At 35.4% G+C, this 14,811-nt stretch overlaps 1 protein-coding gene across 1 annotated transcript in view; it reads left to right on the forward strand.

Annotated features, from left to right (window-relative positions):
• Positions 1 to 3,088: 3,088 nt before the first annotated feature.
• pbl (epithelial cell transforming 2 pebble) overlaps positions 3,089 to 14,811 on the forward strand; it is a 51,780-nt gene continuing 40,057 nt past the window's right edge. Inside the window, exons 1-5 of the mRNA XM_071596025.1 lie at positions 3,089 to 3,255; positions 3,383 to 3,456; positions 8,558 to 8,824; positions 13,516 to 13,725; positions 14,126 to 14,269. Coding sequence (XP_071452126.1) covers positions 3,159 to 3,255; positions 3,383 to 3,456; positions 8,558 to 8,824; positions 13,516 to 13,725; positions 14,126 to 14,269 — 792 coding nt within the window. The 5' untranslated portion in view covers positions 3,089 to 3,158. The remainder of the gene's footprint in view (positions 3,256 to 3,382; positions 3,457 to 8,557; positions 8,825 to 13,515; positions 13,726 to 14,125; positions 14,270 to 14,811) is intronic.

Below are 14,811 nucleotides of genomic sequence, written 5' to 3' on the forward strand. Positions count from 1 at the left end.
TCTACCAGGAGAAACAAATTTGGAGTCATTTCTTGAGAGTTCCACCTGCTGATGCTCTTCACTTAGATATGACTCAATCCAATTGTAGGATGTGCCTCTTATACCATAGCATTTCAGTTTATTCACGAGTAGTTAATGATTGACAAAGTCAAAAGCTTCAGTGAAATCAAAAAATAATCCTTGAGTTTCACAGTTCTATTATCCAATCCTAAAAGTAATTGATTCACCATGTGATATGTGGCTGTTGTAGTGGACCTTGTGTTTCTAAATCCATGTTGAGATGTGGATAATAGGTTAATGTTTCAAGATATGATACTAGACGATGATACAAAACTATTTAAAATATTTTCCCCAACTGGTTCAACAGGGATATTGGCCTATAAGAATTCATTGCCATTTTGCAATCTTTGACTTTGTATATTGGCTCAATTTTTGCTGATTTAAGAGGGCTTAGGAAAATTTCAGTTTTGTGGTGGGTGGTGTTAGGTCACCACTCATTAAAGAGAGTGAAACCACATGCAAAACCAATATATTCATGCAAACCTACATGCACAGAGGCACATACATTCGTGTGAAAACCTTCTCACCTTACGTGCATGCAAATACATGAAGAACTGCTCACTCGTGAGCCTCTCTCCTCCTAAACAAACTTTTGGCATTCAAAATTTAAATCAGGTTTGTTTTTCAGGCTCTAGATTAAGATTTACTTCCTTTCGGCAGGAATGCCTTCGAAAAATAGATTTGAGTAATGTAGAACATTTTCCCAACACTATTAATTATCAAACCATCTTGATTTTTCAATAATATGTTTTCTAAAGTGGACAATAAATACACTCAGGCAGCAGCCAACATCACATGCTCTCAAACCCTACAATCGCTTTACCGAAAAGCTAAGCGACAAGACATTTTAAATTAGGCTTATGACCACTTTGAGGAAAAACATTTGCTCGTGAAAAGGAAATGATTTAATTTAATTTTCAAACGACTTATGAGCAGCAATTGACATGGTTTATTTCTTTTTTATAGTAAGTTAACCAAAATATATCACAGGTTTTTTTGCTCATATCAACCCCAATAAATTTCAGCTTGAAATTATTTCTAGTTTAGCATTTCAGTATATTACTCAAAATGTTAAAGGAAAGCCACAATGATGGAAATTCGGTCAAAGATATAGGATTTCAGTGATGTAACAAATTTATCGAGATGCCGCGACATTAACTTTCAGCGTAGTCATCGGCTAGCATGCATTAAAGTGCATAAATTTCAATGTTTAAAAATAATTCGCCTTGATCGGGATTATAAACCGAAACCCTCGATGTCTGACCGAGTGTTTCATCGGTTTAAGCTACCGAGGCGTTATTTATCACTCCGAAATTTCATACTTTTGCAGAATGATTTCTATTATTGTTTGATAAATTCAACAAAATAGTATTTTGCACAATAGCTGCTTTTGCTTTCCCTTAAATGTAGGCCTGAAGTTAACTACCAGCGACTTGTTAGACAATTCCACGCCGGGAAGCTATGCAGAAACTTTTAAAACAGTAATTATAATATTTTTGTCCACTGATCATACATATCATGTAAGTAAGAGAGTTGTCAAGCACAAAGAAAAGTCAAATTACAGGTACCTTTCGACAATATGGCCATGTTTGAAAAAGAACATGTGCAATAGAGTATGCATGCACCAAGATTGCATGCCATTTAAAAATTCATTCAATGAATAATAACACTCTATTAGGAGGTTCTCGAGTTCATATTTGACAGAAAATACTATACTTGTGGTTTTCCTTACGCCCTTTTCACTTTAAGACTTGTTATTCCATTGTGCCATCACGTTAAGCATATATATGCAATTTGCTCAAAGTCATTTACGAAATAGGAAATGCCATACAGAATACATTCATTAATATACATATGGTTAAATGTTTACTAAAATTTTATACAGCAATTGCGGCAGTGATTTCCTTGTGGTCATGTATATATTTTCGAAATGAAATACAAAACTGTTTTCTAAACCACAATGAGAACTACCTTTTTATTAACTGCGGTAGAAATGATAATACCATAACCATGGTTTCATATTTTATTACTCAAAAGAACTACTGCATATAAATAATATCCTTGATTCTGTTCAAGGAAACTTAAATTGCCTTGAACATAACCAATGTACACATAATGGCATCGAAACAAAGAATATTATTAATATGACTACCACAAAACATAATCAACTATAAAAAACCGGTATTAGTTACTAAAGGCAATCGGATAACCAGGAATTAAATTAAAGAATGATTTTTAAATGCTTATAAGGCAATGGAAAAAATGTCACTACCGTATGTCTGGCAATTGCACTATCCCCAGAAGTTGAATTGCTAATATATTGAGGCTTAGAATTCGCAGTGTGAACAGGTATGTGGCATTACGGCAATAATGAATCCAGTGCGTAATTAAACAGCCGGGTAGGGCCCGCACAAAGTAAACATTAAACATATTGACTATTATAAACAAAAACATGATGCTAATATTAAAAAGGAAATTGAATATTCAACATTTTCCCCCGAAACACTCGATTTTAAGCAGCAGTGAAGCATTGGGGTCGTACCTACGTTGAATCCGAAGTTGTTTTTGGCATTAAATAATTTACACTTTCAAGATCTTTCAGGAAAACACCCATGGTGTCTCAGGGTTACCATTTTTTAATAGTGAGAGGATATGTTCACAGAAGACCAACCGGGCGTTTAATCGCCTATTTCCATTCTAAATATTTACTAATACAGCTACGACGCTGTGATAAGATAACCCTTTCAACATGTGTGATAGGTGTGGTATTGTGGTAGGTGTCGTTTCTGCCGTAGGTCGTAGCTTTCAACTTTTTTAACGATGAAACCTACCGATTCTCGCGCCGTACTCTTGAAGCAGGTAAAAAATTGAATTTCCATTGGCCAGAGGTTTTGGTCACGTGCCTTAACTGCCAATCCAGGTAATCGTAGCATTTCAAAATTGAAACATCCACGCTGTTGTGAAAACGCAGTTTAACTTCAAACTGTTGGGTGTGATTTCAGAGTAATGAACTCATTAATTTGTTTTTGAAAATGCGTTAAGAACTCGCGAAGGAATTTTCTGAAATAGTGTTCACAAAGTTGGTTAGGAGTGGTTAAATGTACAAAATGGATATGCCGCTGGGGATTGAAGTCCCGAAGTCAACGAAATCAAGTGTGTACAGTGGCTTAAATGAAAGCATAGCCCCATCGACAGGTTAGTTGCCAAAGATTTAAATTATGTGATTCCTAGAAGAGTGGAATTATCTACCGGATAATCATTATTTTTGTTCTCAGACGTATATCTTCTTACTTATAAATTTTAACGAATTTTTCTACTTTAGATGGTTCTCGTGACCGAAGAATATGTATTGTAGGACAATTGGGGAGCAATACTGATGTTATCGAGGCTGCTAAGGTATGAGTTTATAACAATTCATGAATTTTAACAGTGTTTACCCTTTGTGAGCGTGTAAGAATTGTAATTCAGCAGTTTTACTGGGGGATCTAAATTAATGATACATGGCTAGTGGAAATGTCTTTAACGTCAAAGTAACATCTCTAATTATACTAAGAAGAGGGTGGAAACACTTATTGGGAGGAATTAGTTTAGTTATAAAATAAATATTGTGTAATCAATGGCTTCGTGATCCCGGGTAAACTGGAATTTCCGCTTGGAAACAGATATCACAGGCCGTTGTTCTTCTCTGTTATGGAGTAATCCAAACATCTATAGTATGAGCTTTAGTAAACATTGGACGCGGAATCTGATATGAAGTATTATCAGAGACTAATGAAATGAAAGTACCTTGCTGGGGGCTTATGTTTACTTATTGTGCTTCTTATTAATGTTGTTTGCGTATGATAGAATCTGTATTGTCAAATCAATCGAGTTGTTCGTGTGTAGCCGAAGAAGTACCACGATTATAACTATTAAATCCATTACAAAGCCTTTTAGGTTTTTTCTTAAATTTCTTTATCGACATACTGTGGGCCATTTTATGTTGCATGTAGATAAGTAACTTCTTTAAAATTAAGATTGCTAGACAGGGAAATACTTAAAATTGCAAATGAGTTATTACCTAACCACTGAATGCGATTAAAAAATTTACCCTGAGAGGCAATCTGATACATCCCTCAATTTCCTTAAAAATCTCAGATATAAAATGAAACTTAAGTTATGATTGTTTAAAATCGAATATTGTTTCTACTTAATTTCTTTGTGTCGAGAAATATGTTATTTTTATAGGAATGATTTTAATCTGTGATTTACTCGACCATTTACAATTATGGAGCAATGATATTTAGCTTGTCACTAAACTTATTTTTATAATAATTTAATAATATGTATCTATTACGCAATAATGATTCGATTCAGAATTGAGATTCTACCCGATCTGTCACTAAAATATTTTAATATCCTTTTTAGGCTTGCTCATTGGTCTGCCCACAAAATTGTGTACATGATATTTAATCAGTGACTTTAGTAGTTTCTTTCAAAAAATAATGATGAATTACCTTACTGTTTACTGTAAAGTTATGTGAAAATGCTGGTTTGTTATCTGGCATTTTTCAAAGTGTGAAAGTCACACACCATTGTGGTTACGAATACGTTACGAGTACATTGTTGTTATTATTCGAGCCCTTTAATGGCACAAATTTGATGATGAAGTGCTTCCTTACACTTGAGGTCTATGAAATGGACACAGTAGGGCTTCCAGTGAGTCCTCATTCCCACATTTTCCATCTTTTGAGTCTTTCCTTCTCTCAATTCTCTGAAAAAATGACTTTCTCTTAACTCTGCAGGTAGTGACTTCTTTCTGTACATACCAGTTTATTTTGGAACGATCAAAAAAAATTCCTGCCGCTGATAATTGATTTGGCCATGATATTGCATTAGATTTTGTAAATCTCAAGTTTCATGCATATGTCAGTGCACCTAGTGCTTTTGTGAAATATGTTTGGGATTATGCGGGCAGTATTTAGGCTTTCCTAAGCATTCAGCGAGATGAGCATTTAAACAGGAATTGGTACTCATAACTAGGTACCAGTACTTCAGGTTATTGCCCATGGTTCTAATACCAAACCAGGGTACTAGCACTGGTACCCTAGTTTTCTTGCCTATGGTAACGATCCCTGAAATATTTTATAATGTCAGTTTGTTACTGGTACCTAGCTGCTGAGAAATTCCTTGGATTCCATTCCTGGTACTGGTACTATAGTACCAGTCCCTAGGTCTGTACCCCATGCACTGGTGCCTAGTTTTCTTGCTCTAGGTAACAACCCCTGATTTTAATTTAATTTTCAATTTTATTAGACACTGGTGCAGTTACAAAATTATGTATAAGTTTAAACCTGAACGGTTATTAGAGCTGTCAGCATGTGTTTGCTGTTGTCTCAGCAGAAATAATTTGTTTGAAGAGGGAACTCAGTTTAGATAAAAATTGCTGCAACCACGCCATAGTTTTCAGAATACAATAAATGAATATGCATGCATAAAAATGTGCTAATTTTTAAAATTTGTATTGATTGTCATTTCTGGAAATTCAGTGTGACAGGTATGGGATGAGAATCAATATTAATAAAACAAAGGTTATGCGATTTTCTAGAAAGAAAAAGACTAAGCTAAACATTAAAATAGGAGGGCAAAAACTAGAGCAGGTGGAATGGTTTAATTATCTCATGTTTTAGTGTTTTGTGTAGGTGTTTTGGACCAAAGTGGTCAAAGTAGTAGGGACGTAAGGAGAAGAATTGCGCTAGGCAAAGAGGCTTTCACAAGGAGGAGGGAGTTGATGACAGGGACGTTGAGTAAGGATGTTAAGAAAAGACTCGTAAAAACTTTGATATGGAGCGTAGCTATGTACGGCGTGGAAACGTGGTCATTGAAGCAGGAGGATAGACGTAGACTGGAGGCTTTTGAAATGTGGGTGTGGAGAAGAATGGAGAAGGTGAAATGGACAGAGAAGAAAACAAATGAGGAAGTTCTTGGTATGGTGGGCGAAGAGAGGGGTTTGTTGGGAGCAATCCTATGGAGGCAGGAAAAGTGGATGAAGGGGGTATTGACCGGTAGCGGGATGTTGAAGACTGTAATTGAGGGGAGAATGTTAGGCAAAAGAGGAAAGGGAAGGAACAGGATAGGGATGTTGGATGGGATAAAGGGAGGAAGAAAGTACTCAGAGATGAAGAGCAAAATATTTATTTAGTAGCTGTGTCCATCCAAAAACCTACCTTAAGATTACCTAATAATAATAAATTGTCTTTTCACTTGTATTTGTTCAGCTGGGGTATTTTTGATTTGAATAAGATAGCATTAACTGACATGCTGTGAGACACCTTTTCTGCCGTGAAAATACTCAAGTTGTGCCATCGTAATGCGGACACTAAAAAACAATGCTTTACTTTTTTGATGAAGTCTGATTACTATAAGTTAGGCAAACTTAAGCAAAGATTCATCGTTAATAAATACTGCAGGAATTTAATCTTTTTTTTGGAACAATTAGAGATTTGGAATGGTTATGTGGTGGTTCAAGTTAAAAAATGATGGTGACCATCAATCCTGTAATATTCTGCATTTTTATGATTTTGGGTATTTCATAAATCGTCCTGACATTTAATCTTATTGTAATGATTGTAATGCTTTTGCACAAACCAATACTTTGGAATTCACGTCTTTATCAACCAGTTGAAGTTGTGGAGATAATATATGTATACATTTTCTAGTAAAACTACAGAATTGTTGTACCGCATGGGTCAATAAATTACAAAAAGTTTTTGGAAGATAGGGGGTGGGCATGACATTTCATTGCATTTCCTTGTGGGGATGAAGGGGAAGTTCAGTAGGAACGTTTATGCATTATGTAAGGTTTATTATTGCATTACTTCAACCATTGCTAATGAAGAAAGAATTTTAATACCCATGATCACAGAAAAAAGAATTGTTTAAATGCTAATGAATAAAAGTACGAGCTCAGAATTATTAAAGCATTTATCAATCTCTTAGAAGTGTTTCATTCATTTCACTGTATGTATTGTAATGCTGTTAAAAATTAACGAAAAGTTGTCATTCTTGATAGTGAACTATTTTTCTGCACAAGCATTCACTTAAAGCAGTAGTAATGGATCAATCAAGCCTAAATGTATTTTTTCTGATTTTTTAAAGAGGTACAATCGGATGTATTAATGATAGTGCTGGCAATTATGCAAGATCAGGGGAGGGATTGGGGTTCATATTCTTTGACTCCTTACCAAGGGAAGAATGGGTAAAACATCTGGAGTCTTGCATAATTTTGAAATAGTCCTGATCTGTGGCATGTTTAAAATGATTCAATACTCAATTGCAAACTTGCCAGCATGAAATTTAACCTTGTTAATTTTTTTCACTTTCCATTGGTGTTATGAATGCTTAATCACGGGCACATTAGCTGGAAATTTTCTTTACAAGGATACCATGTAAATGATTCATTGGCGCTTAATGCTAATGCCAAAGCATGGTTTTGCTATATTTTTTTATATATTTACATATATTAAGAAAGCAATTTTTATTTTAAATTAATTAGGGGTATATCTCTCAGAGTGTGGGTGGCGGTAGTCCAGGGGTAGATTGTTGGACTGCTAAGCATAGGTCCCTGGTTTGATTCCTGGGCAAATTCCTCTGGAAAACCTTAGCTTTACCTAAGCTATGTGATTTTTCGGGCTCCAGGTCTTCCTGGGAAACCTTAACTGGCACCAGGAAAGGAACAGGCCCCATATCCTGATGTGTGAATTTCATATGCCTTTGGGCTTAGTACTGAGTGAATTCTACTATCACATACCAAACCGATCATTGGGTTGATTACTGTTTTTATGGTTTTATGTCTCACAGAATATGATGGGCACATCAGTCAGTCCTTTTTCCCTCTCCCTGAATTGTAAATTTTGGGTTATTTGGGTGTTGAGCCGAAGGTGAAGAGGCAGGATTGAATAATTATAATTTTGAAATAGAAATTGTGTGGGGAAGGTATTCACATATTTTCCCCATTGAAGTTAAAATTGCTGTTGTGGAACTTCTGGCAAAAGAAATTGCAATTTGTCTTGATGGAATCCCTGAGTATGCCACTAATAAAGGGCCATTTTAGATACTCATATTTGATGTTGCTGTAGTCTATTTTTCTTATCAAGATCTAAAGTAATTCCAGGCTTCATTGAGGAATATTATTTTACTCAGAGGTGGTCCCATTAATTTAAAATATAGTCAAATTTTAAGAAAAATCTTAAGTTTAATAAAACATAAAATACTCTCAACCTTTTCTATGATATTGTTTTTTTCAAAATTAGTTACATCTTTAATATTAACCAGTTGAGTACTTATATCTTATTAATATAGTTATTTTTTGTTTCATTTTGACCTCATCTGTTTGACATGTTTCTTATTGATGTATGCATTAAGTGCTTACTTAAGTAGTACATTAAATTGTAGCTTGAATGTAATAATTACTTTGATTAATGCATTGGAAATAATTATAATTGGCATTGCTTTTCAGTCATTTGGTGTGCCTGTGATTTTTTCGGAAACTGGAGTGGAACACTTGAAAGATGATGTCTTTGAAACATTTTACATTTTGGAAGAGTTTTGTGGGCCAGTATATGACAAAATTCACAGAGGTACCCAGAAAATTTTGGGACCTACTGCTTTGAGGGAATATGCAATGAAGCGTGAAAGGCTACCAGACAACACTCGTCCATTATATTGTCAATCAATGTGTGGACTGGTGCTTTGCTTTACTGGTTTTCGGAGGAAGGAGGATTTGGTGAGTAACTGACATGTTTGCAAAATGCCATTTCATAATGATGAGTGTTAACTTCTGAAAAAATTTTCATTTTATTTGATTTTGTACATATATGGTAGAGGATTCCTTAAGTAGAAATAATTTAAATTATATTTTGTTGCTTGACTATATTTGTTAGACTTTAACTTTGCTGTTTATCTCCAATCATGCAAGACGTTGAAAAAAATTATGATGGGCATAGCAGAGCTGTGTGTTTATTTTAAGCTATTGTCAATATTCAGTAAAATTATGATGCAGTGTGCTTTTGTTATTTTGCTGCTGATGTGTATAGTTAAATGTACTAGAGGGTGAAAAAAATGTCGCTAATAGTTTCATTTGTGCAGAATTTGTTAATTTTGTTCTTGTAATTATATGGCATCAAGTATGGCGAGTGTAGAACATTCCAAAGAAATGTAATTTCAAGGAGTTTTTCGTTAAATGGTTGTTGTGTACTATTGCATATTTAAAGACTTAAGTTAGGAGCATGATACTTTATGGATGTGAGAACTGGTTTTTGAGGCAAGAGGTTGAGTGTAAATTGGAGGCTTTCAAGATGTAGGTGTGGTGCAGAATGGAGAAAATAAGTTGGTCCGATAGAAAGCCAGTTTCTGAAATTTTATATAGGGTGGGAAAAGAGGAGGTTACTGAATGAAATGTGAGAAAGGCAGAGCGAGTGGATGTAAGAAATATTGAAAGGTAGTGGTGTGCTGAAGGCCATGATAGAAGGGAGAATGTTTGATCAACCGGGTACAGTGAGTAAGAGATTATTTTTAGATCGCATGAAGGATGGCAGAAGTTAGAAGAAAGATATTTTAGGGTGAAGGAAGAGGAAGTTCTCCTTAGCAAAGGTAAAAATATTCTTTAGGGGACCCTCAAAAAGCTACCTGAAGGAATAACTAGCATATTTGGATAGCTAAACTTGCCACTAGGTAGTCTACTTTTAAAACAAAAATCACTGCATCAACAAATATTATTAACAGATTATATTAATTAGCTACATATGAGGGTAATCCTAGAAGTACCCTACCCAACAGAGAAAAATATTTTTGGAAAAAAATTTATTTATTATTCAGCATAATCTCCTTTCAGCTCTATATGCTTTTCTCAGCGATGTACAAAAAGTTCGATTCCCTTTTTATAATAAGAACTGTCTTGCTCCTCAAAATAGTCTATAACTGCCGTCATCACGGTTGGAAAATCTTTGACCACCGAGCCATTTTTTCAAGTTTGGAAACAGAAAATAATCTGAGGGGGCTAAATCTGGCAAATAGGGTGTATTAGGTAGGAATTCAAACTGTAATTCATGAATTTTGGCCATTGCAATAATAGATTTGTGAGCTGGTGGATTGTCTTGATGAAACAATGTTTCTTCAGAGCCAAATGCGGTGGCCGCTTTTGCTTGATTTCTTCGCTCAAATGTTGCAATATGTTCGCATAATATTCGCCATTGATAGCTTTTCCTTTCTCAAGATAGTCAATGAAAATTATCCCAACTTGCATCCCAAAAAACTGACGCCATGACCTTGCCTGCAGATGAAATGGTTTTTGCCTTCTTTGGAGCCAGTTCTCCCTTTTGAATCCATTGTTTTGATTGTTGTTTTGCCTTGATGTGAAGTAATTGACCCATGTTTCTTCCGTAGTTATGAAACGATGCAAAAATTCTGCTTTTTTGTTGTGAAAATTTACTAAACACTCAATTGAAACATCTTCACGACCCTGGTTTTGATAAAGTGTGAGCAAACGCGGTACCCAGATTTCACATAGATTTCTCATGTCCAAATGTTCAGTTAATATGCGTTGTAGAGCACTTATTGAAATGCCTTCTATGTCTGTTAGCTCTCGCACTTTCAGTCGACGATCATCCAGTATCACTTCGTGGATGTTCTTCACCGCTTCTTGAGTCGTCGCTCCATTTGGTCGACCAATGCGATGCTCGTCTTGACAGCTCGTACGGTCTCAGCTGGGCTTATATTATTTCAATTTTTTATTCTTGTGGAGAGAAATGGTTATAGAAAACAAAAGTCGAGTTGATAGTTTAAAAAAATACTTTACTTGCCTTGACTTAAACAAAGTTTTATGCTTAATAGTATGTGACAAAAAATTTCCATTTCCCTGCATTGCCAAAGACATCCATGAAGCAACAATTCTGCAGGGTGTATTGAATCTCAAACTGAGCCGCAAAGTCATTATCAATGTACTTTTTCTGGTAATGGAAGTCACTTTTCAGCTTAGTACAAGTGATTTTCAAGAGATACCAAACAACTGCCTTATCATGGGAAAATTCATCATGAATAACTGTCATAGACTCCTTTGTACCTTTGAGCCAAGAAAGCTAGTGAATAGTGTAACCTGTTGATACAGCTTCATTCTTTTGTAAAAAATCTAACTGATGCATGTAATCATGTTCTCCTTTTTTTCTTTTACCCTTAAAATATTATGCTATACACGAAAAAGTAGTAAGTTTTCACTGGCAAGCTGTCTCTTGAGCTGTTTAAAATTATCAAGCAATGAACCTCAATCTCAACAACTTTGAGGGAGCCTTCAGTATGGTTGGTGGTTCAAATAATAACTTTATGGGAATTCCATAAAGTCATGCCTCAAGCAACCAATTATACCATTTCATTTTATAATGAAAAACTTAAGCATTGTAATTCCATGTAAGTTTGTTTAGATATTTTCTGGGTTCGATGTTCAACGTCATCATTAGGTACTGACTCATTCAACATCCATCTTTATGTATATTGCCCTCAATTAGAGGAGGAGGGAAGGGTGGAGGCATTATTTGGAGGTGGGCCAGTGAGGGATTGTGCAATGTAGCGAATGGTAGAAAATAGCAGAGGAGTACCCCCAATGTGGAGCTCTAGTCTAATGGTGGGAGAACTTGGAAGTGAAGAGATTAGCTGTAGAGCCTTCGGTTTCATTTCATCGCTTCCATATCAAGCAGCTGTCAAAATCTACGCCATCTATCAACAACTGAAATATCAATTACTTGCCCAGAATTCAGTGTAGCCCTTCTAATTTTCAAGATTATAATATTACTTGGAAAGTCTCTTTTATGTTTATGCAATCAGGAACTGAGGATCTCTATTTTTTGCCCCTTTATGTTCACGTCAGGTTTTCTCTCCAATTTTTTCTTTTTGTCTATGTTTTTCATGGGAAAGTGTCTCTCTCCCTACTGCTGTTTTGGTCATAGCCTAAAGAAGAAACAATGAAAATATAGGCTAAGCTTCATGAATATCACCTTAGCCTACTTCAAAATTTCCTATTTAGCGTATGACCTATAAGCTAACATGGTATAGATTTTATAAAATGTTTTCATTGAGCGATTGCTGATAAAACATAGTTAAACCCCTGATTGCATTAATCACAGTGCCAGATAAAATAGATAAAATTCTGTCATTAATAGTTGCCACACCTGTTACATGGAAATAGCATCAATAGCTGACCAGTGCCATAGTCATCCCATGATGTTTAGGCAATCGATTTACCATTTTGTATTAATATTCTAGGCACAAGTTCATAAAGTTCCAGTTTATTGGGTTCAAGTAAGAGTAAAGTGGGTGAAAGAAATTAGACATGATATAAAAATGTTGCTGCCTCATTTGGCTCTTTATAATAGCAGATCGTCACATGAATAGAAATGGTGTGAAGATAATTTGGTGTACATGAACAATGAAAAAACAACATTCAATTTCTTCCCCACCAAAAAAAAATTATAGCCTCCCTGCTTAGGAGGATAAATAGGTACTCTCTTAAGGGATAAATATTCATGAGACTATCCTCGGAAACTCTTATTGATAAATTAAGCTCTAAAGTTGCCATAGGAAGTTTGCCTCCTGGGAAAAATTGTGACCCTGCTACAGCTCTCTGTTTATCATATATTCATTCATAGTTGACTGAAATATAGAATTTTCATGTGAGGGCACTGATATCTCTGTGCCTCATTATGCTGCAAAAATGGGTGGTGAGAATCCTGGGTGAAGCTGCAAGGGCATGTAGTTGTACACTTTAATTATACAATTTTAACCATTCTCCGTATGTATATCTTCCATGCTATTATTATTGTTTTGCAAAACAAAGCCATTTTCAGTTTGTTAACCAATACCCATGAACACAGGCACAGCACAGGAGGGTGTAATAAATGCCCATAACTCAACTATTTTTGCTAAGAATCTTTGTTATGCTGATGTTCAATTCCTGAAATCAATACCTAGAAAACTAAAGGAAATGGAAAATTTTTGTCATATAAGTCTAAGCTTTATCATTTCCTGTACGAACATCAATTCCATACTGTGGATGATTTCATGTCTCTCTCTGTTGATTGATAATTTTATAGCTCCTGTTTACTGACTTGTATTTTAATTGTGACTTTCTCATGTATTCAAACTCTAAATAAAATTGTTTTGTGTTTGTCTGGAATATTTGCAATCAATGTGATGTGTTCCATGCATGTATCAAACATGTCGATGTATTCTCGACTAATTAAAATCCTCATTATTAGTTGCATTTTAAAATATCATGCATTTATTTTTAAACTCAAGTATTCTTGTCTGGAAATCCTTGATAAGTCAAGGTAACTTATCAATTCAAAACTGTAGCAATTTTGTTTATATCTGAATCTGATTGTATTGTTACTTAAATGAATACTTCGAACAAATTCTCTTTCTTTTCAGTCAAAATTAATTTCTTTAATCCACCACATGGGTGGCAGCATACGGAAAGACCTTGGGTCCAAAGTAACTCACTTGATTGCTAATTGCTGTGGAGGAGACAAGTACCAATATGCTCTAACATTTCGTGTGCCTGTGATGTCTGAGGCATGGGTTCACCATTGTTGGGAGCGACGGAATGAGCCAGGTCTTTTGGCTGACCATGACAACATGGTATGTATGCATGAACTATTATTCCTTAATTCAAGCTGATATATTTTGTAATCCAAAATGTGATTTGATTCATGGCATTTTGATGGATATGCTTTAGAGTTGAATATAACAAAGAGTTGCTAAATAATAAATATCTCCAACTCTTAGAAATTAATCGGTTCATATTCATTGCAAAATAATGCCTGTCATGAGCATGAAGTGAAAACATGAAATAAAATGTGTGAATTGCCCTGAAGACCTAAATATTCTCAAATGTTCAAAGAGGAGTTTAAAATAACTATAGCATGAGCTGTTCACACCTTAAGAAATGGATTCTTGTATCAACATGTGTGTTTGGCAGGGACTTTGGTGAGTTTCTACTTTTATGGTGTTGTGATCTTGCGAACAATTCATTTTTTAGATGAGTCTCCGTTTGAAGCCATTCCATGGTGCTCGTGTATGTTTCCTTGGTTTTGCTGAAGATGAGAAACGACACATGGAGGAGGTTCTAGTGCAAAATGGTGGGACACCTACTGTTGTAGAGGACCCAACCTGTTCCCATGTGGTAAGTTTTGATCGCTTGAAGTTGCTATTACTATCTATTGTTCACTGCAAATGGTGATTAGGGAGGGAGGGAGATCTACCACAGTCCAAGGCATATTAATATATGCTCGGTGTTCATTGTATTGAGGGACAGTTAAATGAAAACCGAATACTCGCCATAACACAGTCTGCGCAAAAGGTGGCCACACTGTTGTTATGTATTGATACTGTCATCCCTGTGGTAAGACCACTGCATGGTGACAACTTGCAGGTGCATTGCAAGTCCTTGTTGATGCATGGACTGGTCTAGTGTGCTCGTCCATTAGGTTTTCAATTGACTACCCCTCATTATATTGACTTTTCTTCTGTGGTGATTGATATTCCCAGACTCGAATGTTTAGAGCAAATGTTCAGAAGTTTATGTGCAATTGTCATAAAAGTGTTTGCATAAAGTAGAATAACTATGGTATGAAGTTGCTGGAACGAAAGACAGGGCTTTCAATCTGAGGTCTGGTAAGGGGTTGTTGTCCATTGCGAGTGAAGCATGTTCATTGAGCTCCAATT

The sequence above is a fragment of the Hetaerina americana genome, unplaced genomic scaffold (assembly GCF_022747635.1).
Source record: "Hetaerina americana unplaced genomic scaffold, ioHetAmer1.1.p SCAF_73, whole genome shotgun sequence".
Lineage (NCBI taxonomy): Eukaryota > Metazoa > Arthropoda > Insecta > Odonata > Calopterygidae > Hetaerina > Hetaerina americana.